We start from the raw sequence: 23,751 nt of genomic DNA, 5'->3' as shown, positions 1-23,751 counted from the left end.
GGTTGTTAAACACTGGGATAGGCTGCCCAGGGAGGTGGTTGCGTCACTGTCCCTGGATGTGTTTAAGAGCCATTTGGATGTGGTGCTCAGAGATATGATTTAGCAGAGGGATGTTAGAGTTAAGGTACTATGGTTAGGCTGTGGTTGGACTTGATGATCTTTGAAGTCTTTTCCAGCCTGGTAATTCTATGATTCTATGATTCTGTGTTTTTAAAGATAGAAAATTATGTTATTTCTTTATAGTTTTCCTGAAGTTTGCAAAACTCTTTTCAGTGAGAATAACTCCTGGACTGTTTTAATCTGATGGCAAAAGAAGACAGCACTGACTGCTATTTAATTGCCATTATTTTACTAATGCCAGATTTGTGAGGCCTATTGATAGAAATCTCTCTGCCTTTCGATGCTTCCCCCCCCCCATATTGGCATGGTTGTGATTCACACTACAGTCAGAAACACACTTCTAAGCATTCTGTGGTATAATTTCTGAGTTCCGCTACATTTCTCTTCCCCCTTCAGAGACTATGAGGAAGATATTTCAAGAAAAGGGCATCTTGGCAGGAGAAGAAAGAGCTTTTAAGCCCCATCTGACCTTTATGAAGTTGTCAAAATCAACACAACTACGTAAGCAGGTGAGCTCACATTTCATATAGCTCAGCAGCAATCTAGAAAGTTTAATTTATAGATGAACGAAGGAGTTGCTTATGCTATAGCATCACAGTTTTTACATCTTTGTACCCAGCTGAAGAGGTAAGACTTTAAAATACAGGTATATTAGAAGGAATTATTAGTACATCTACTGTGTAAAAAGTAGTGCTATACTGTACTGTAGGTTAATGCTCTGGATATTCTCATTACAGTAAAATCATAGCCTGTTTTATTTTGTGAAACTATGCAAAGCCAAAAGATGGAATTACTTGTTCAAAATTACAGAATTAGAACTATAGTGTAGATTACATAGTTAGAAATGCTGTCACCGTATTTATATGCTGCTTGTGTGGATATTGTTTGGTTCCCCTTTGGGAGAAAATAAGCAAATAAACAGGGGAATTCATATGTTGATTATGCATGATTTGCAGGCTAACATTTCTCTTGATTGAATATGTTTTGGTGAATTACACACTAGTGATGAAATCATAGTATCATATTCTCTTGCCGGTATCTATTTCTTGCCCATTTATTAGCTTTTTTGACAAGAAAAAGTAGACAAACATAGAAATAAGTTACAATATCTATGAGAAATATAGAGAAGCAATAATAGGTTGTCTAGCTTTTTATTTCACACTAACTTAACAGTAAATTATTATTAACATAAGATATATCTCCATAAGATTTCTTTGCTAGCATTGCAATAAAATGTTTTATGTAACCTTTCAACATTGGCCAGGAAAGTAATTTTCAGAAGAAATATTTTCTAAAACTATGTACATAGTATAATTATTGTCAGTTGATTTAGCAAGCATTAAAGTACTTTATTCATTAGAAAAAAAAACCTATAAAATACGAAAGGTGAAGATCTTAATCAAGGAATATTCTGAAATCAGCCGGAAGATGAAATGAGTTCTGAGATACATGAAGTAGCTTCAGGGACATGACATAATGCAGAGTTGCTCTGAAGCAAAATAAGGACTTGTCAGCCAGTTGTAGGTGGTGTGTTGTAGCTCATAAAATCGTAGGCTGAAGCTTTTGCTTGTTATAACAGCTGCTTTTAAAAATATTCTAAAAATCCACAGCTTTTGCAGAATATCAGCTGCTCATCAATGTAACTGTTTTGTTAAAATATCTCAGATCTTCAAGGTGCTTTTTTGCCAGTCTGTTGTTTCTTTCTTTCTTTCTTTCTTTCTTGTTTCTTTAAAGCATTCATCTACCTTGCATGAAGTATTGGCCAGGATACATATTTTCTGTGTTCTGATATTCACAGCTACTGACAGAACCGGGTCGGTGTCATTTCGAATAATCTTCCTTGGTCCTCCATAATACTGGATAATACACGTAGTATTCTATAGATTTAGAAAGATATTATGTATTGAAAATCTGTAAATTAACAGGAAGCATCGTCAGTCAATCCACTGGCATTAGCATCAGTCTTCTCTATCATTTTGAGTTTAATTGTGAAACATCTGAAGAAAGCAGCTTTCCACTTTGAAGTCGCAGCATTAAGCTGAACATAGACAAGATGATAAATGTAAAAACAAAACAAAAAGCACAACCTTGGAAATAGAAATTAATAAAGGATAACATTTCAGATAAAGTGGATAAGGGAGGAGATGTCTGAGTGTCCACTCAGCTTCTCAGGTTACCTTCTTATCTGCTCAGAAGTGGAGAAACTCATTCTTTACATTTAGTTTGACAGTCCTGAAATTAAATGTGCCATGGAAAACTTCCCCAGGTTAAGCAGGCACAGTGTTTCTTTGGGTGTTCTCTGGAACGAGACAAAGGGAGATAACTGACTTGCACATGCTTAGTTGTTTCACAGCTGACTTGGGTGATAATACTGGGTTAGTATCATTATCTTCTGTACAAAGAACAACTGAACACAGTGAAAGAAGTAACTTGAGTTTTGCACTTAATAATAACCTTTCTATTCCTCCTTCCCTCACTATCCTGCTACATTGCTGTAGGTCAGTCACGACCCCTCTGTTTTTCATTCATCTGCTATTTATTTCAGGGAGTGTTGTGAGGCTCACCTGATAAATGCTGCATAACATCCAGAAATCCTTTAGTACGTATTGCTGTCTGAACTGCAAATATGATGAAATGAATTTTATTAGCAGATGACTGACAGTTACACTGCTCAGATGGCATCTGGTTAATTAAAAAGCTGTATATCCTTAGTCCAGGCATAGGCTGACAAGAAAGTATTCAAAAAATATAACTTAAGAATATTTAACATACGATATTCCTCTATGCAGCACATATTTAGAATGCAGTATGTGTATTTAATAAAGGATAATATATTTGTGAGAAAAATCTGTAAACAGCACTAGTAAGTATAGTCCATGGCTGTTCACTGCTACCATTCAACTTCAGCGGTAATATCCCCAAGATGTCAGATATTATTTTGCAGGTAGTGTTATTATGATCACACTGAAAGCAGCAGTCATTTACTCTTGTATTTTTCATGTAATGTATGTTAAACATTTGTCACTATCCTAGTTTCTTTAGAGATAACAAAAGTTACTTATTTTGTACTATCATAAATGCACACCATAAAAGGAGGAAATTCTGCACTGAGCCTGCACTGAACTGTTTCTGATTTCAGATCTTTTTGGTGGACACTCACATTTACCTCACTGTCTTCAGTGAAATATACCAAACAGATAAAATGTTTAGTACCAGTAATTATGAATATAACTATTTTTTTTCCTTATATAATTTTTCTCTCTTGAAATAGTGGTAGTGGAATCTTGTCTTCTTGAAAACAAGTAGAGCAGAAGTGAGATCCAATATATCTGCTGATTATCTCTGATTAGCAATATTGTTAGCAGTTACTGCAAGCTTTGGCAGTCAATCAGATATCTAATGTCTTTCTGTCTTACTTAGATAATGAATCTAAGGCATTTATGCTACTGCAGGGAAGGTTATTACTTTTGTGGTAACTGTATATCATGCCTTCTCTTTATTCACTTGTTCGTGAATATGTGTTGCATACATACTCAGAAATAACAGAAAAATTATTCTCAATAAAACCAAAGTGTTTCTCTTTTAGTCAAACCCCACTGTTTCTGACTTCCATTCTTTTTATATCAACTCTTGGAGTTTCTCTGCCATTATGGCCAGAAATGCAGCTTTATTAAATGTCACAGAGCTCATTAGATCCTTCTGTATTTCCATTAATCAGAGTCTACTTTAGTGGTTTGTATTGTAGCAACGTTATTTGCTGATCTGGGAGTCCAAGGCACATACTTACTGTGATCGTTTGGTGATGATCCTAAAATGACCGAAATGATTACTTCCACTGTACACAAAACAATAAACACTTTGTTTTTATAGTCTCACGAGACCAGCAGAACTATTTCGATTTTTCTACAGTATTTTTCCAGTCTGAGAATCCAACAATAGGGGCTCAAAATGCACGATCCAACAGCTGGAAGAGGTTCTTGAATTCTCTCTCCTCTTTCAGTCTTCCTGCTTTCATACCATGCACCATACAGAGATATATAGCTTCCATACTGATTTTAGACAGGAATAAGAAATAGCATGCACTATAGACAGTTTTAAAAAGTAAAATGTAGTGTGATACATTAGTCATAGTCATTGTTGAAATTACCAAACCACCCTACTGAACATGGCAGATAACTTGTAATATATGCCTATAGACATAGCCATGCTACAGAATTGAGGCTGCAGAAGGCAACACCTCTTTATGCATGAACTCTTCTAAGTTCACATTAGGATCATCAAGATCTAGGCTAAGAAACCTTTCAACAACAGCCTTGCATTTTTCCATCTGGTCTCCTTTGGCAGGATGATCAATACGTTTGATAGCTTTTCCATTGCGAATCAGTTCTGACACTTCCACTCCTCTTTCAATAATTTTGGCTGGCATTCCAGCTAGTGCAGCAATGTTGGCAGCATGACTAACAGTGGATACTCCTTGTTTGATCTGATAGAAAAACACCAACTCATCTCCATCTTGGTGGGTCTCCATGGCCAGATATTCCAGAAGAGGTGTGTCAGGCAAGAGTTCCAGCTGCATTAAGCTGTGAAAATTAGTGGAGACAAAGACCTGCGGACACTGGGTTCCTTGATTGATCCAATACTTCAGCACAGCAGCCAGAAGGGCCAGGCCATCTAGTGTGTTGGTTCCCTTGCCAAACTCATCAATAAGTACCAATGACCTCTCTGTAGCGTTGTTTACTGCCTTGGCAACCTGGTTAAGATCAATCATGAATGTGGAGAGTCCTACAGAAACTGATTCCCTAGTGTGGATTCTTGTGTAAATCCCATCAATTGCTCCTATCTCTGCCTCTGCTGCAGGCACGTAACTGCCGATTAGAGCCATAAATATTATAAGACCTACTTGCTTTAGGTAGATGCTCTTTCCAGACGAGTTGGGCCCAGTGATTATCTTTATTCGTCTGGTAGCCTCACCACTGTTCACAGGATTAGCCACAAATGTCTTTGCACATAGTTCCATCAGTGGATGTCTTCCGTCCTTGATGTGGAAGCCATGGCGCTGTGTAAAGCGTGGCCGGCAGTAAGAGTTCTCCCGGGCCATCACTGCCAAAGCCAACAGCACATCTAGGTGTGCAGTATACTCGATCACGCTGTTAAGCACTTCAGACCTCTCCAAGATCTTTGTCTGCAGCTGGTGCATAATAAGTGTTTCCTGGTCTCTTATCTCACAGTGCAAGTCACCCAGCAGGCTGTCTAGCTCCTTAGTTCTAGCACTTCTGTAGTGCAGTTTATCCTCGGACAAGAACATGAAGTCCAAGCCTTCAATTTCAAAGTCGCTTTTATCCACCATACTTGGTAGCCGTGGAATGGAGAGAAGGAACCCAATCAAAGGAATGTAGATCACACAACAGGAAGGAATATGGCTGTCCAACGTTTCCAGTTCTTTTTGTGCCACCTCAGTCAGAAAGTCTGACAGACCCATTAGCCTTCGCTTCTTTTCATCAATGGTGGGATCCACGTTGGGTCTAACAGTGAAGCGATTTTGTGAGACACTGCCTTCAAAGTCCACCACTTTGCTGATTAGACTAGCAATGTATTGCAGATCATCAGTGAAGACACGTGAAATAGTCTGAAAGAGTTCGATACTATGGGGAAGAGAGCGACATGTGTCTCTAAGGCACAGTGCACTATACACTGTTTTATAGAGTGCTTGCCAGTCGCTAACTTTCGTATGGGATAGAGTCATTCTTTTTAGAATAAGAGGCACATTTTTTATATTCCTGAGGCAATCCTGAAGGGTAAGGACTGTTTCATGGTTCTGAGCCAACAGGAAGAAGTGGATCACATCCAGCCTTTTATTTAGTTCTGTCAAGTTCCGAGTAGGTCGCGTAAGCCACAGCCTCAAAAGTTTTTCTCCCCGTTTGCACCTACAGCGATTTAAAATCCCATATAAACTGAATCCTTCCTTTAATCCACTAGAAAGCTTATACACAGAAGGATGGATATCACTTTTGAATATCTGCAGGACACAGTAAGTGTCTTGGTCTATATTCACAGTTTCTGACAGCACAAACTTTCTAAAGGCCAAAACAGGAACTACAATACTGCTTTCTTCCAATTCAACTCCAACCCTTCTCCTGTCCAGGTACTTAAGGAGCCCCCCTAATGCTCTGATCACGAGTGGGCTCTCAAAAGGGATGACTGAGGACAAATAAAGAATTTTTTCTGTAGCAGTCATATGGGATGGGATAAATGGAAATTGTCTAGATAGGATTCGTTGCTTGCTGACTTCCAGGCCAAAATCTATGTTAGGAAACAGGACAATTTCTATTTTTCCTTTATTGCTGTCACTGTCTGCTAGGTTGGTCAGGAAATTGGCAATATTCTGGTCCTGTTTTGCACTTGTCACTATGCATTTGGGATGAACTTCCCCAGTCACTTTTTGTAGTAGCTCGAGGCCTTCATTATCAGGTGTGTCAGGCATGAAGTAAACTGAGCAGTCTTCTGTATCATAGTAGGCGACTGCAAACTCCCCTGCATACCACAAGACAGACATATGTGTCTCAGAACACTCTTGCTCCTCTTCTTCAGGTGCAAGCAGTGGTGGCAAGGGGCAACTCGTGGCTGCTGTGGCACTCATTCTGTTGGAGAACAAAATTGTTATTCACAGCTCATCCAGAATATCCTGAGATCTAATTTTAATTGACAACAAGTTAATACTCATTATTCCAGGCCTGCAGAAACTAAGATGCTAACAGAAATTAAGGCCTGGTGTTACCAGTTCAGGTGAAAAGATGCAGCCAGTAACTATAGATGCATCTTGCTTTTAAGGAGACTGTAACTGAGCTACTAACAGCAATGTTGGAATCATATTATAGTGTTTTTTTCACGTGACTATTTTTTTTCTTAGGAAGTACTGTCACACCCTTTGAAGCTTTTGCAATGTTCACTGCACCATTCTGCTACAATCCACAGTGTGAGAAACTAAACCACCTTTAGGCACTGAGCTCAGAAGCTCAGACATAACAGGTATAACTTAAAGAATACCTGTCTTTAGGTTGTGTAGATTGGGATTAGGTCAGAGAGGCTGCAGAGACTCTGGTTTAGGAGATACTCAAACCCTGATGTTGTGATCCAGTGCAACCTGCTGCAGGCTACTGCTCTGAGCTAGGTTGATTGCTAGAGGTCCTTCCCAACCTCAGCAACTCTGATCTGCACCCAGCATTTCACTGAAGTGAGCTGTGCAGCTTTACCATATGCAAGCACAAGTACCCATAAATACAGTAGCGTACTCACACAAATGTACGTGCATACAAAACCATCTGCCCACAGAGGGAGGCCCACCCACACTGACCACAGTGCCTTACAAGACACAACCACATGGAATGGTCAGCTGGGCCTACCTGGGTATTTATGCATCTCCTTCTTCAGGAAGTGCCAATTTCTGTGCAAGTAGATGAAGGGATCAGCCAGTCTCCCCTACAGAGGCTACAGTCACAGTCAGCTCTCTGCCTCCAGCTCTTCTCCTCCTTACTCTCCACGCATCCTCCTCTCTCACCGTAGGACAGCTCACTGCAGCCGTGTGAAGGCCGCGACTTCCATCTCGGCCTCTTTCCCTTAGCCGGGCAGGAGTTTGGCTCCCGGCCTGTCAAGGAGGCCCCGCGCCGGGGCCGAACCGCTCCACTGTGCCCGCAGCGCCGCCGCTGGTCGCTGGGCTGGCAGCCCGGCCCTGTCCCGGTGCTGTGCGGGCCCTTCGCACGGCCGCGCCTCGCCACAGGCCTCTGCTCCCTGTGGTGCTGCCCAGGGGCCGGGTGTTTTCTGCCTCCCCACTGAGCACCGAAGTACGGCATATCATCGTAATCAAGTGTCTGTAGCTTTACCATGTGGGAACAGTTCCTCTTCTCCACTGATCCATACACACGTTTGTGTAAATGAATCATGACCTGCATTGTTACATTGTTTTGTCATCAGCTGCTCCAACTCACTACAAATATCATTCAGTTTTCCAAATATCTTCCAGTAATGTCTCAACAGCAAAACTCAGTTCCTGGCCATTTAGCATTTGATTCACTCATGACCGATCTGTTTTTGACAAGCACCATCCCAGCCCCTTGTGAAAGCTGTTTCTTATTGGAGCATGATGATCGTGATTTCTTCCATTGATCTCTCCCTCATTTTCTTCACCGAGTACTTGAGGCTTCACATTTTGACAAGAATCCTCCTGGCTGAAAAGGTCTTTCTTTAAATTACTGATGGAAGACTAAGCGTATTTCAAAGAACTGTCAGTCAGAGAGCACCAATTGATGATTTAGATTCAAAATAACGTTAGTATCTAAGAACTAATTTAGCCATAGAATATCATATTTTAAATAACAAATGAGTTTGGAATACACTTAGACTTGCAAGGAGATTGTGCACCCTAAATAGAAAACATGTACCACTAGATGTCATCATTTCAGAGATTAAGGAACTGGAAAGACATTTCTGACCTTGTTGAACAAGACTTCAAATGATAGAACCACATGTTCAGGTACTTAGAGAAACAAGGTTCTCCTGAAGTGAATTTTCATTGAAATAAAAACTGAGTAAAAATGCCTCCAATGAGCACATATTGCATGTGAGTAACTGTGAAGGGATTGCAAGAAATGAGTATGTGTACTGCTCGGATGAATGGATATAGTATAAAGCGATGTGGAAGCAGAGAGCATCTGTCTGTTTTAGGGCATCTGGTGGAGGACCTTTTCAGTGTGGAAGGGGATAATGAGAAAAGGAGAAAGCCAAAAACAGTGGCATATAGAGACACAAGCCTGACTAATGTGACTAAGGAGACAGCAACAAGAGCTAAACCTAGTCAGTCACAGTGATTGCTCTGAGTGTGTGGAGTATGGGAATACTTATTTCCATCAGATTGCCTAATAGAAGGCCTTGTCAAATGGGGTGATAAGGGGAAGAGGGAGGCCATAAACAAAACATGTAGAGACACAAAGCTGTCAGGCAAATGTAACACAAGTGAAACCAAGATGCAAACCTTGACAATGACACTAATTGGTGGGCTGCTAGGAAAGTACAGGCAAAACAGGACATTGCAACTGTTGGTTGTGTAAACCTTGAGAGTCCAGGATATTAAGAGAGTTGGCAGGACTGCAGACTGATGGAGGAATGTGCAGGTGAAGGGGAGAAACAAAGGACAGCAGCAAGTGCATCCATCACAGAGCCTATGTCCCTACAGCGCCAAGTCTGTTAGAAAAAAATATCAACCAGTACATTTTTTCCTGTTTGATGACATTGAAAACAACAAACTGCCCTTGACAAACATTTGAGATTTTTCTCTGTGATAACCTGCCTGGTGCTGATATGGAGAATAATTTACAGTTACATGTTCCATGAAGACTCTTGCAAACCATTTGAAATTAAAGCACTTGCCGTGTTGTGTATGCTACATGACTGAAGAGGGATGAGTAGAAAGGAGGTGTAATGACATTTTTAATCCTTTGTTTAAGTTCTGTAGTAGATAACTGCTTAGCTGAAACAGAATATTTGGCACAGCATTGGTTTAGTACTCTTCTTTCCTTTGGAAGCAAATTTCCATTCTAACAATATCTCTGGTTAAAATGAAAACTATAGGCATAAATGTGAAAATTCAGTCTTCTAGCAGAATCTGCAATTGAACTTTATATTAATATTTAAAGGTGAAAAAAATTGACTCGAGCCTTTACGAAGATTATAAAAGCCATTATTTTGGAGCTGAAATCCTGCATCGCTTTGATCTTTGCTCTATGTTGAAAAAGAAGCAACCCAACGGCTACTACTACTGTGAGTCCTCTGTTTTTCTTGGTAAGTACATCTTCATTTTCCTCTTTTATCAATGATGTCTATAATTTATCTATGATAAAAGCCATTCTTTCTGCACTGTATGTTTGGAAATTTTTGCAATAATATCTATGGAGTCTGACAGAAGTCTGTCCTTCAAGTCTTCGCTCTCCAGGCTCTCCAGGTACACTGTGTAGTGCTTCCTGATGACAACTAAAGCTTGTGGTTAACCATCCATCCCCTGTTCCATTCCTTATTTTAAAATGAGTGAGGGCTGCTCTTCTCTCTCTTGACTACAAAGGCAGTGCATGTAACCAAATTTGATTAGGCACAGTAATTACAGATGATGAAAGATAAGTGAAATGTCTCTGGTATGGGAGAGATGTGACCTCACTTACTCATATCTTGAGAGAATGTAAATGGTATAACAAACTTAATAGCTTCTCAGAGTACCATCAGTACTTCTGAAGTTGTACAGATACCTTGTGTAGATCATTTCAATGCCAGAAATTACATTTGTGTATTTGAACTTTCACATCTCAGTAGTTATTCTATGCATGACTTGTTACTTTTGCCACAAATCATATATAGCTGGCACTTCAAGTAGTATGCACGGAAGGTCTATGCACCGAGAGTCTATGGGATAAAAGCTCTGTCATAAACCTTTGTTAGTTCCCACTAGCTGATGGTAGAGCTTGGTTGAGACTGCTGTTAGTCATATCAGGAACATGACTTTAAATAGTCTAAGTGAAGACCTAGAAAATCTTTTGGATATTTACTTAAACACAGTCAACTCTTTCAACCTAGGTATGTACTGTGTAAATTATTATCTTGAAAGACACCATTCCCACACTTTGGAGGTCTTTAATGGGATGACAGGCAAGTAGTCATAGAGCAAAATTAAATTTTTTAATATTAACTGTAATTTTCCCCCCTTTCCTAATTAGGCAGGATCTTTATTTGTGCTGGGTCAGATGTGAATCTTAGAAGAGGTTTATAACAGAGATCATGGTCTTAGAAGGTCAACTTATGCTTCTTCTTTGTATACCGTTGATTTTATATTCTGGGTCATGTCAGTTTTAATGTAGTGGTGCTGGAAGACATGGAATACTGACATTCATGCCAAAAGCTCATGTGAAAACTTAACTTTGTATTTTCTTTAGAATGAGAAAATCAGAAATAGAGCAGAACTCTGTTTTGCATGTTGTTAATGAGCGGTGGTTCCTTTCCAACAAGAACATGGGCAGTCTTAAAAAAATGTTATTCAATCAAAGTCTTCATTTTGACATACTCAAGGAAAAAGAGTACATCTGTTCTTGTGCAGTTCCTCTAACAAGAAGAAAGAAATATAAAACATCTTTTACAGGTGTCCTCAACAACAAAATGCTTACTTAAAGACTACGATAAACTAATTTTCATATACATTGCAGCATTTTCCAGAGTTCTGGTAATAAGCAGAAATATTCTTAACAAAAATTGACCAGGGGGATATCAAACAAGCAAGTCAGTGGATATAACCTTTCCAACTTAAAAACATCCTAGCATTATTAATGAAAATATTCATGACCAAGGAATGATGGAATCCTCAGAAAGAGAGAATAAAATGTACATTAGGAAAATCTTTCAAGACTGCTGTCATCCCTTCTAGCTCAAACATCTTCATTGTAAGCAGTTCGAAAGGAAAGCCATAACTTCATATTTAAGGACCAAGAAATCTTAAAAAGAAGAAAAATTCTGCATATTCTGAAGATGCATCCTTAAAGACTAAGAAATTGTAATAAGATGGGAACTTTGCAAAGGTAGTGTGTCCATTCATCCTCAAATTCTGTAAAAAGGCACAGTGAGCAAAAAAGAAAACTGCTGATACAGGCATCTTTTCTGTCTGAGATGATTTCAGTGGAAAGCTACAACAACATAAGGCTTGAAATGGACAGAAATACATGGGATTAATTCATTATACTCCATTTTTTTCCCTAACAAAGACTATTATTTCATCACCATAAAAACTACACTGCGTTTGTATGCCTCATCTGCTGTTTTCCACCTACTCTTCAATTTCTGAAGTTGTTAATACTTCATGCTATGTCAAAACTAACCCTGTAGTGGAGAAGACAAAGGGCGTTTATGAGCAGCTACTACCATCTATTCAGTATCTGTTGTTTGGAGTAGATTTGCATAAACACTGCTACTAAAAGGTAGTGTTGTTTCCTGTACCCCATGTAGGGTGTGGTTGGTAACCGGCTTTGTGCCTTGTGGTACCTTGTTTCCCTATCCTCCAACACTGATGGTGGAAGTTCTTACTGGTCCTCAGGTCTGTCTTGAGTAATTATTATTAAACACAGCGCTTTCAGCACACCAAACACTTTGCAAATCCTAAATGTTATTTCGTGTTAATGTTTTTGTTTGCACTTGGGCCATCTTTGTTTGGATTTCCTGTTACAAAACAAACAGAAAATGTGGTGCAGATTAAAAAAAAATATATAGGATGGCTCTTTGAGTTAGCGACAACAATACTGCAAAGTCCAGATGAGTCAAAACCAAAATTAGATTCATTTATACATCTTTCTCTCTTACTATATGTAATATTTTTTACTTGTGTTATGGATGATTTATAGCTATGTCTATGTGTATATATCTCTCTAATACATAGGCATATGTTTGCACATCCAATTAGGTACTTATATATATTCAAATACTTAGAAAAAGGGAAGGTAAAAGATTATTTACCATGGTACAACATTTTCAACAGCCCGTAAACTGCTGACAGGATTAAAGTAAGGTTCAGCTACTCACAAATATCCTTCAGAATGTTTTGGAATTTGTATCTGATTAAGGAATGTGGTAAATAGCTCATTACAGATAAAAGCTCTTTAGAAGTATATTTGGTAGATATTGACAATATTATTTGGTATATTTATTTAAATCTCTGTACTTGTTGAACTTTTTGTGTTTGCAGCTTTTCAGAATGCTAAAATGAGACAGTCTTTCAGCTTTTGAGTATGTGTCTCATTAAATGTTTCTTAACAGCAGTGAATCAACTGGTATTCAAAGCAAGAATCAGATGCTTCTTTGGCTTTAACTGAGTTGCAACGTGATAATGCTGAAGGAATTTATGGGAAGTGTAATTTTCACAATCTGAACAGAATTCTCTCAATTGCTTTTATATGAGTACTGCATTTGGCTTTTTCTAGCTGTAATATTTGGGTATAGAATCATAGAATCGCCAAGCTTGGAAAAGACCTAAAAGATCATCCAGTCCAACCTTTCACCTATTACTAATAGCTTCCACCACTAAACCATGTCCCTCAACACAACATCCAATCGTTCCTTGAACACCCCCATGGTCAGTGACTCCACCACCTCCCTGGGCAGTCCATTCCAGTGCCTGACCACCCTTACTGAGAAGTAATATTTCCTAATGTCCAGCCGCAGCTTGAAACCATTCCCTCTGGTCCTATCACTAATGACACGAGAGAAGAAGCTGATCCCCAGCTCACTACAACCTCCCTTCAGGAAGTTATACAGAGCAATAAGGTCTCCCTTGAGCCTCCTCTTCTCCAGGCTGAGCATTCCCAGCTCCTTCAGCCGCTCCTCATATGGCCTGTTCTCCAGACCCCTCACCAGCTTTGTTGCCCTCCTTTGAACGTGTCCCAGGGCCTCAATGTCTTTTTTGCAGTGAGGGTAGATGTTCTTCAGTGACATGACATTAAGAAAATGGAGCTTTCTGATCCCCACTTTCCTCAGGCCCTCAGAGGGTCGATGCATCTTTCCAACATATATGCATCTTGCTTTTCTAGTTTTGTGTACATTAATACTTAGTTATCTAAAGGCAACAGTAGAGGAAAAATGGCTACATTTGAACAGAGTTCAAGACAATGTTTAATTTCAGAGAAGGAGGAACTATTTCAGTGAATTTTGAAAAAATCAGTATTTTAAGTATTTTTATATGTTTTAGAATATTATTTGAATAGGGGCTTTTGTTAATGTAGGTAGCTATGGCATTCAGATAGACGTGGGAGGGAATCAATGCAGTTCTATCAATGCATCAGAAATAGAAAAACTAACAAATTACAGACGGGAGCTATACCCAGCCCCTGTTCTTTCTGCAAACATGCACTCAAGCACTTCTGTTTTTCCTCAAAGTGCACAGAAAATGCCAAAGCAGTATTTACTTTTTGCTTCGTAGAGCTTGGCCAAATTTCAAGTTTCTGCATCTAATAAGATGAAAAGATCTAAAAAAGGGTCAGATGTAATGTTGGAAGAGAAATACAAATCGATGCTCAATAAAGGACTGCATACTGTCATTGCTATTGCTAAGAAATGCCACAACGCATACCAGGCTGGTAGCTGCACATTAAAAAAAAAAACACTTAAAAATAAAGGAAGCATTAAAGCTTGATAAAGACAGAGCTGGAACACCTGCTGAGATTTAACAGTATGCACAGCAGGTGAACAAGCTTTGATGGTATGTTACGGAGAAACATCCAATATCTTTAGCATAGATTATGGACACGTGCACCAGTTTTCTCTGCATCTGCATGTTAGCCCCACAGGGTATGTATTCAGAAGTTAGAATTTGATGTGACGGTGACAATGGGGTTGAAGCTTCATTCTCAAAGCAGAGATCAGTTTATTCTTTAAAGCAAATAGAACAGCCGGCCAGCACAAAGTGCTCCTGCAGACAACTCACTATGACACCTGTTGTATATCACCTCAAATCTGAAAGAACAGTGAATGCTGCACTGAGGTGAGCTTCTTGATATGTACTCCCTTAGCGGAATGATGGGTCAGTTCTTTATGTCACAGTAGAGATGTTCAGTTGCCATCTGGTCATCAAAGGGTTCATTATTACATTTTCTTATGTTAAGCATGACTTTGATATTAAGTATCCTGCTTAAATATTTTTCAAGATCTGTATATTAAGATTTTTGTAGACTTTTGTTTTGAAGAAAATGTATTTACAGTAATAAAATATAAAATTAAATTATATATACATCAAAGGAAACTTTCACATGCTAGGCTGTATTTATCCTGTAAACTGTGGTAAGGTTCTCCTGAGTGACTGGTAGTAAAGTTAAATGTGAGACTTCCTATGTGATATCTTTGAGACAGAAAATCCTCAACAGTTGTCTGTTCTTTAGTGGAAACCACTCAGGAGAACGCTCTCAATTTCTGCCCAACCAGAACTTATATGTTGGGACTGTGTGCCAGGCCAGGGGTTAAAGTACTATTAGAGCTCCACTTAACCCTTGCAATCTAGCAGTACCAACCTGGAAATTGAAATAGCAGGTGACAACCATTTAGTTGTTATGGATAAAAACGTAAGGATATGGTACAAAAATGCTGTTTTCAAATAATTCTTCAAACAGATGGGTATTTAAACAGCAGAGCATTGGTGTGTCAGTCTCTATTTCTCTGGAGCTATGTAGAAGGCAGGAGTCCAGTCTGCTTTCTGCAGTCTCTCTGAAGTGGAAGACACCTGCACAGTCATTCATCCCATCCTAAAACATATGTCAGACAGGCTAGAGCTAAGAGGTGTCTAATATGGGCAGTAAGTGAATCTAAGATAACACCATCTAAACAGTTGTATTTGATAATTAGTTTGCTGGTTAATTATATAGAGACAAAAATGCATAGATACTCAACTAAAGGATGCATTATATTTGTAAGGTTTGTGTTTGAGGGAGATCAATAATCTTATAAGCAGAACATGTTACAAACAACATATTCTTGCTGATGACTGTTCTTAGGCCATCAGAATTGTTTAAGTAACTTTTATAGGAGCCTCGGTTTAGGATGCAGTGGTGCACCTTATGCTTCCACATTACATTTTACAGTGCTAGCCAGGCTGCTGATTTGACCCAACTGTGATGGATTTTATTCATACAGCAATTAAACATTTTCTCACTTTGGAAACAGCAGTGGTAAACAAGTAAACGTTGGTTTGATTGTCCAGATTCTACATCCTTTAAAACGATGCATGTCTTTTGTTGATTTCTTTTACTCTCCATCATGGCATGGCATTGAATCACTTCTAAAATTCTGAATCATCCTTTGAATTTGCCTGTTATCTGTCCTTCTTCTTGTTCTGTAATTTCTGAATATTCCTATTCATATCGTTCCACTTCTTAATTTTTCTTTCCTTGATGATCTATTTATAGGCCAGCTTCTAATTTCTCTGCTGCATTAGGATGTGATTAACCATTCTTGTGTTTCTTGCATATCTCTGGCACACTTCCTAAATTTTAATTAGTAACAGCACTCGTACTGATAATGGATAAAAGTGTCTTGGGCAGCTTCACAGGGGCTATTTTTTAACATTTGTAATTAGTAATTCATTCACTGTTTGTGATGAGTTTTTCCACGGCTGCTACAGTTTTATGCATACAATATGCTAAACAGCTCTTTGCCTACATATCAAGCAACAGACATCATGGGTTAATTTGTAAATTCTTTCTTAAAATCACTATATGTTAGCAGTGTCATGTCATCAAATACTGACATATAATAGGGATTCCTTTAAGTGTGGCAGAGAAACACTCACATTTTATTTTGTAACCTAAAAGCAAGTTTCTTTATGGACAGTGGATAGAAAGTGGTGATCCAGTAGTTTTGTACACATCTGATATTTTCTGTTCACTGCTGAGAACAAAATGGTCCCAGTCATTCATTTTCTCAGCTCTTACATTAAAACTTGATGGGTGCTCTCTTTAGTTCTAGTGACATATGCTATACATTGTATAAAGTTCCTCCTTATGCTATTGAACCATTAACCAATAGCACAGCATTTTTCATAATGATAGAGCACTTTTATGTTAACTTTGTAATACCAGCTATAGATTAAAAGCTATAGTGATAAATACTATGTGTAGATAGGAAGGGTGAGAAGTTGATTGAAATGAAATTAATCATTGTAAATATGATTTGAAAAGATTTTCATTTCAGAATGATATTTAATTGCTTCAAGGGCAACTTCTAATGTCCCCAACTTTGAGCTCTAACGTAGGCAAATGTATAAGAAACTTTTCATTAGAAGGTGACAGAGAGTCTTAAATTCAGGAGCGTGATGCTTGGTGTTCAATCATGCATTTCCTAATACTCAAAGTAAAACCTCATCATCTTCCATGATTGTTATTTGTGACTCTGTGATTACATATTATTTACTTTGTATGGGGCAGTTGTTGCAATTTTCTTTGAAAGATATCGTATTAAAATTCTAGGGCTGTCTGAAGTCTAAACGCTGGTATTTGTCTTTGTATTTTCCAACAAAAAGATGTTTGAAGTAGAGATGTTCTGTGCCACTGCTTTTACCAGCAGATGAGACAGCGAAAATAAGATCTCCCACAAATAGCTTTCAAAATTATGTGCAGACAAGGGAAGAAAATTGATGAAGTAAATCTGAGGGAAAGTACAAAACTGAATTTCAGATCAATGAGAATGTGGCTCATAGTGAAAATTTTGTAGAGTAAATAGCAGACAACTGATTTTTCATCACGTAGCCTAACATGCTGTAAAGTACAATTTAAAACGACCAGCCAATCTTTTGTGTGTGTGTGTGTTAAGTATTTTTGCTTTACCAACATTTTTCCTCAGGCAGACATTGGTTTCCAAACAGCTGATTTATTCTTAAATTTAATGTGTTTTAAATAGGTTGCAAATATGTAAGATATTAAGGTCAAGATATTTTAAAGGCCTGAAATAAATAAACTGCCTAAGTTGTGAGGAGTGAATAAAATATTTAGTGTTCTTTCAATTGAATATACCATTAGAAAATAATAATTTTTTATTATTACAATTTTCCAAAGGAAAATTTCCAAGGAAGCCACATCTTGTTGCTGCATATTTATTCTATAGTTGTAACATCAACAGGAAGCTATATTTGACTTACTGTAATTCAATTAAGCTGTTCTGCAGTACCTGCATGGAGTGCTTTTTAGTAATTCCAAGGGCGTACATTGAGAAGAAAAACAGTATTCTGTAGTTACACTGTCAGTATTTCTCAATTGTTCTGACTAACTGTCCACAGCCCACCAATCATTGCAGAAAGTACTTGCTGACCAAAGACTGTTTAAAAGACTTTGTCATTTTAAAATCATCTATTCAGGGAAACAGTGGAAATGCGTTTTAATACCCAGTTAGTGTTTTCTTAGCTTGTTGATTTGTTTAAAGATGTTTAGGTCAGAATGCCTAGGTACTGAGCTTTGTTGCTTTAATCAAGAGAACAAACAAAAGGCTTCTTTACACATAAAACTGTTCCTGATTAAATACACATGAAAAATGGGTCAAACTGAACAGGAACAAAGCACTTTTATTCCAAAATAAGAGTGTTCACATATGGAATTGACCAGAAATGGCACTTAGTACTTTAAAACACCCAGCCAGTGTTAATCTGTCTTATCTTTCAAATGCAGGAAAGCGCTGTACTTTTCCTTCTTCATTTTTATCTATCATATTGGAAACACAAAGCACTGTATGTCAAAATCCCTCTTTTTTAGATGAGTTGCAACTCTTAAATGCATGGAATTAGCTGCTGATATTTAATAAGTTCACTTTTTATAGATGTAACTATCATGACAGGTGATTTTTGTTTGAACTCTAGTCTTTGTTAATTACTTTAATGGAAGAATTCAATTAATTTAATGGAAGGTGTTGCTTCTGTCACACACATATGTTCTTGAATGTACGTTTGCATAGAGCCAGACTAATTGTGGAGATGCTCAGAGTCAGGCTGGACAGGCTCTGAGCAGCCTGATCAAGCTGTAGGTTCATTGTGGGGGAGTTGGACTGGACGGCCTTTAAAGGTCCCTAACAACTCAAACAATTTTATGAAATTCAAATGTAATGGTCCACCACTGCAACTATATTTAAAACTTTGTGCTGTTTCTGCACTTGTATTAACAATTCCCTCTGCAGACTCTTATCTTAAGGGCTGTTCTCCAAACAGATTTTCATTCCTTTGTGCAATGAAATACAACCCATGGACTGAATGAATGTTATCTACTGCTCTGCATTTGATAGGTGTGTTATGTTGACAAGTCCTCTTACTCTGTCTTACAGAAGAAGTGTTATATGTCTGTGTATAAACAAAACTTACGATTCAAAGAAAGGAATATCTTTTGCAGACATTTGGTCCTAAAATGAGATGCCTCCATTTCTAGGCTGTTCAAAATGAACATGAGTACTGCTACACGAGTGCTTGACTATAGTAGAATGTATAATAGTAGAATTTATGAATGTAATTATTAGAATGTAATATAGCAGAATTTATATTCTACTTTTGGATGCAGACATATCAGAATGCTCTGTTTGGTCTGCTCTTATAGTGGAATTCATTCATTAAAGACAAATTATCAACATATAGGGTTGATATCTGTGTGTATATTTCCATGTTTGTTTATGTGCACATGCATGCATGTCTGTATACCATAACACAGCTGTTTACTTAACTAAAAGTTGCCTTTAAGCTGCTCTTTTCTCTCTGGAAATCTTTTAAGCAACTGAACCTCAGAATTGGTGTGTTCACATGGAGAGAGTTACAAAAAGCATAAAGGAAATGCATTTGAATAAGCATGCATTTTTGAACATTCTTTGACTGTTGAACTGGTATGGTCTTTGACACACCAAAGTTGCTTCCTACCAGTCACATGGATTACAGATTGCCCACTACATACAGGCTTTGGACTGAGTAAAGCCCAGATGTTCTTTCTCACATGTACTGTTAGTACATGATTCATTAAAATGTTCTTGTACTTGGAAACAGTTCAGAGTTTCCTTGACTGACATGTTTGTGAATGTCCATTTAAACGAGCATATTTGATTATCTTTTGTATGTGAGCTTACTTTTCAAGCTACGCTTTATTTTGCATTCTTGCTTAGAAGCTTCTGTAGCATATTAATGAAAAGCTCATGTTTAGCATTATAAGTAAAATAAATACACAGATCCCATCAATTAGCGCATAACAGTATTTATACCAAAGGTAGCCAGTGATCTCTACAAGATTTTTCTTTCTAGGAGTGAATGCAATTTTAGTTTCTACAGTACACAAAGATTTTATGCAAATAAATAGTATCCAAAGCAGAGGAAACCATTTCACTTTTTGTAATGCTTGACTACATTTTATAAAGGAATATTTTCAGTAGACTGAGGAAGGGAGGAAGGGTTTGTTATTTTGCTTAACAGATATTGTATGATTTTGTTTTGACAATGTGTACAGAATCCCTTTCCTTTTTTTCTTGTCTTTATAAATACCACTGTGATCTTTGGGTGAAGAAATAAGTAGGAATGTCTGCTCAGTTGCTTATGGTGTCTATATAGGTGCCTCAGTCACAGCTCCCAGTTCTTGAAATCTTCCTTAAGAATTAAGATATTTTTCTCAAAATATCATTTTTTCTACAAATTACATAGGTGTTTGTGTTTGAAACTATATGACCAAATGACCTCCAAAGGTCCCTTCCAACCTCAGCCATTCTGCAATTCTGTAATTTGGTAGTAACAGGAATCTGACTGTGACTAACTGAAAGGAGACCTATTCAAAGCCACCCAAGAAAGCTTCTTTCCAAGCTCTCCTTTACCTTCTATTTAGAGTGAGTTTCCTGCTTTGGAAATCATGAGTTGTTACTGCCTCTCTGATCTTTTACCAGAGACTGTCTGGCACATTTATTTGTGATAATGAATCCAATAGATTAACACGCAGGCAGTGTGGAAACTGCAGTACTCGGTGTGTGATACAAGGATATTTTGCCTGCAGGCAGTGGTCAAAGCCCTGGCAGTGGAGGTCTGGCTGCTGGGAAGATGAAGCTGCATTCTCCCTCATGGGTGTGGAGGAAGCTGGAACTCAGCTAAGCACATTCAGAATCTGAATGGAAAATTATGAGATAGAATGTCCTACATGTTTCAAAGGAAGGGGTGTCAAAGGTTAATCCTTTCGTTTCCAAATATTTATTGCTTTATACTCTGAACAAACAGATTGGTTAAGGTGTGCAGTTTACTAGAGTGCACAGCTTGTGCACTTGTTAGATTTCAGCGAAGCAGTATTGTCTTATTTCAGAGACATGTATGCATTGAGTCTCATGTGACTTGCTCTGCTGTTAAAGCGGGAGGGATTTGCTCCCCCTGCCCCTGGCTAGAGGTTCAGAGACATGAGAGTTGTTGGAAGCCTGACTGCCAGTGAAGTCTGAAGCAAAGAGCTTGTTGATTTCCTCAGTCTATTGAAGCCAGTTCTCCCTTCTCATTTATCAGAGGGGGTGCATTCTCCTTGGACTTTCTCTTCTGACCAGTGTACCTGTAGAACCTGTTATTTTTTCACATCCTTATTCTAATTCAGTTCCATTTGCATCTTGGTTTTCCTGATCCCAATTCAGCATGTCTAGACAGCATCCCTGTATTCTTACCAGGCTGCATGTTCTCTACTTCCACTGACTGTACATTTCCTTCTTTTCCTTCAGTTTGACCAGCAGGTCAAATTCAGCTATGCTGGTTTCCTGCCTCCTATGCTTGATTTCTTCTGCTGGGGGATGGAGAGCGCCTGTGCTCTCACAAATGTGTCTTTTAAAGAGCTACCACCTCTGTTCCCTAGGGACAGGTTCCCAGGGGACCTTACCCAGTAATTCCTTAAACAGCCTGAAGATGCTCTCCAGAAGCTCAAGGTCTTGACTGCTCTTTGCCAGGCCCATATTCCTCAAAATCACAAACCTGACCAGTGCATGGTCACTATAATCCAAACTGCCTCCAGTCTTAACTTCTTTAATGGTCTCCTCTGAACAGGTTTTGTAATGCTTCACCTCTGGTTGGTCTGCCCATTACCTGGGACCAGGAAGTTATCCTCAGCATACTCCAGGAATCTGCTGGATTGTTTGCAGTGTGCCATGTTGCCTTCACAGCAGATATCTGGGTTGTGTGAAATCCCTCTTCGAGATGAGAGTTTGTGATGATGACACCCCCTCATAGCTGAAGCAATAAGGGCTTGTCAGCACAAAGAACAAAGAACATCACACTGTGCCATATTGATATTGCATTTTATTTTGAATGTAGAAAGTTGGCATGTTTGGATGCAATCAAGATAAGACATAGGAGAACATCTAACGACTTGGTAGCCAAGTTTCCTGTTCATTAAAATAAGTATTTTTAAAGGCTATAATCAGGAAAATTAAGCAAATTCTCCAGACACAACTTGGACCAAAACAAACAAATAAACAAATAAATAAATCAGAACTCCTTTAAAAGAAATACAGCATAAGTTAATTTGTTGGAGGTGAAGGCATACTTGCTTAGATATCTGAATATAGCCATTTAGAATCTCACCACTGTCTTTTTTTAAACTCTTGCTTAATTTCTATACACAGTAGAAAAAAATCTTTTTACTTTATCTGATATATTTAAAAAAAGGGAACATCTTTATTTTCTCTTTAAATTCTTTTAGTATCTTCATAGTCAGGTTAACTCCTATTTAACCATCAGTGAACAGTGATAGCTGTCTCTAACTCCTTACTGCTAAAAACATAGCTCTTTTCAAGCCTCAGCTGTTCAAATCACCTTTGAAATCTTAGAAGGAAAAAGTTCACAGATGCAAGCATTTTTGCCCTGAATTAAATTCCAGTGTTGTTTCACATTGCATTTGGTAATTTTTATTAAGCTAAAAGATTCTGGGTTTTTTTTTTTCGTTTTGTTTTGTTTTTTTTTCCCCTGTCTGTAACTGATGTATCCTTCGCTCAAACTGAGCCAATAGGAGTTCTGGATTAAAGGAATGCTTGAAAGGACTCAGAGGCTCAGGCTTGTAAAGTGAGCTTTGGAAAGAGCCTGAAATATGAGGTGTGCCTTGCCCCAGTTTTTCACATTGTCATACTCACAGGGCTTATCTACACATTGTTCACATATGCTGGCATTCTTTAGGAAGCCCACCTCATACACCAACCCTCTGCTTAGGCAAAATCACAAGAGCTGGTGTGATGCATTAGGGCATGCACCACAGATAGACATGCACACTGTAAGGAAGGGCGCTGTCTTTACTCCCAGATTTGAGGTTTTCACCCAGAAGAACTGTGTGACTCATTCCAAATGTTGCTCTGAATGCATTCCTGAGGGTAAGCAATCTGGGCAGTTGGCAGATTTGGTCTTGAGCCTTGCCTTCAGGTTACACTTACTTAAAATAGAAGTCAGGCATATCAGTGGCTGAGTTTCCAGCCTTTGCTGAAAAGGTACCGTATGTTCAGCAAGTGGAAGTCGGAGAAGCAGTGATTTACAGTGAATAAGAGCAAGATTCTCTCTCTAGAAGGCAGTGTTGTAAAACACATATTAGTGGTGAGACTTCCCTGGAAGTATGTATTTTAATGTAGTTTAAAAAAGCAAAGCTAAAATAGGCAGTTCTATTTTAGAATGCAAATGCCAACACACAGTGTCTTTTTTTCTCTGTAGCAGATGTTTCTAGGGATATACTTAAACCATAAGAATAAGAAAATCAAACACTTTAAAATGAATTTAGTCATTTAAGCTTTTTCTCTGCTAAAAAAATAATCAAATGGAATTGTTTTCAGAAGGGCACAATGGAAATGTTGATAGAATTATATACTGCATTATAAACCACGTGTCAACTAAGTGAAAGTGTAGTCTGCAGTGTTAAGCACAGTAGGAAAATGTTTGCATTTCAGGAAGTCCAACAGAAGGCATGTAGTCCTAAAAGCTTCCTCATTTGTTTCTGCTTTTCTCTTCTTGACAAGAGATTGTAGTCCTGAATTGATAGATTCTCAGAAAACAACTCCTGACAGTGACAGACCATCTGATACATATATACACATAGAGAGAGATATCCAGGCTTGGGAACAGCTTAG

General features: G+C 38.2%; 2 protein-coding genes across 4 annotated transcripts in view; one reads left to right on the top strand and one right to left on the bottom strand.

The window, feature by feature from the left end:
- AKAP7 (A-kinase anchoring protein 7) overlaps positions 1-23,751 on the top strand; it is a 68,113-nt gene that overhangs the window by 19,475 nt on the left and 24,887 nt on the right. For both annotated transcript variants that reach the window (XM_015858571.2, XM_015858570.2), the window contains exons 6-7: positions 517-629; positions 9,807-9,951. In XM_015858571.2, the coding sequence (XP_015714057.1) occupies positions 517-629; positions 9,807-9,951 (258 nt within the window). The remainder of the gene's footprint in view (positions 1-516; positions 630-9,806; positions 9,952-23,751) is intronic.
- Positions 1,688-7,609, bottom strand: MSH5 (mutS homolog 5). 2 transcript variants are annotated; one of them, XM_032443617.1, is made up of 5 exons: positions 7,521-7,609; positions 3,908-6,758; positions 2,685-2,738; positions 2,298-2,419; positions 1,688-1,997 (listed from the first exon to the last, which is right to left on the bottom strand). In XM_032443617.1, the coding sequence occupies exon 2, from the start codon at positions 6,755-6,757 to the stop codon at positions 4,328-4,330; it is 2,430 nt and encodes an 809-aa protein (XP_032299508.1). In that variant the 5' UTR covers position 6,758; positions 7,521-7,609; the 3' UTR covers positions 1,688-1,997; positions 2,298-2,419; positions 2,685-2,738; positions 3,908-4,327. The 2 variants fall into 2 exon arrangements, with proteins under 2 accessions (XP_032299508.1, XP_032299507.1); XM_032443616.1 differs by having other exon boundaries at positions 1,688-2,419.

Source organism: Coturnix japonica, chromosome 3 (genome assembly GCF_001577835.2).
Source record: "Coturnix japonica isolate 7356 chromosome 3, Coturnix japonica 2.1, whole genome shotgun sequence".
In the NCBI taxonomy this organism is placed as follows: Eukaryota; Metazoa; Chordata; class Aves; order Galliformes; family Phasianidae; genus Coturnix; species Coturnix japonica.
Note: the sequence above shows the minus strand (reverse complement) of the source record. Positions and strands in the feature narration are given on the sequence as shown.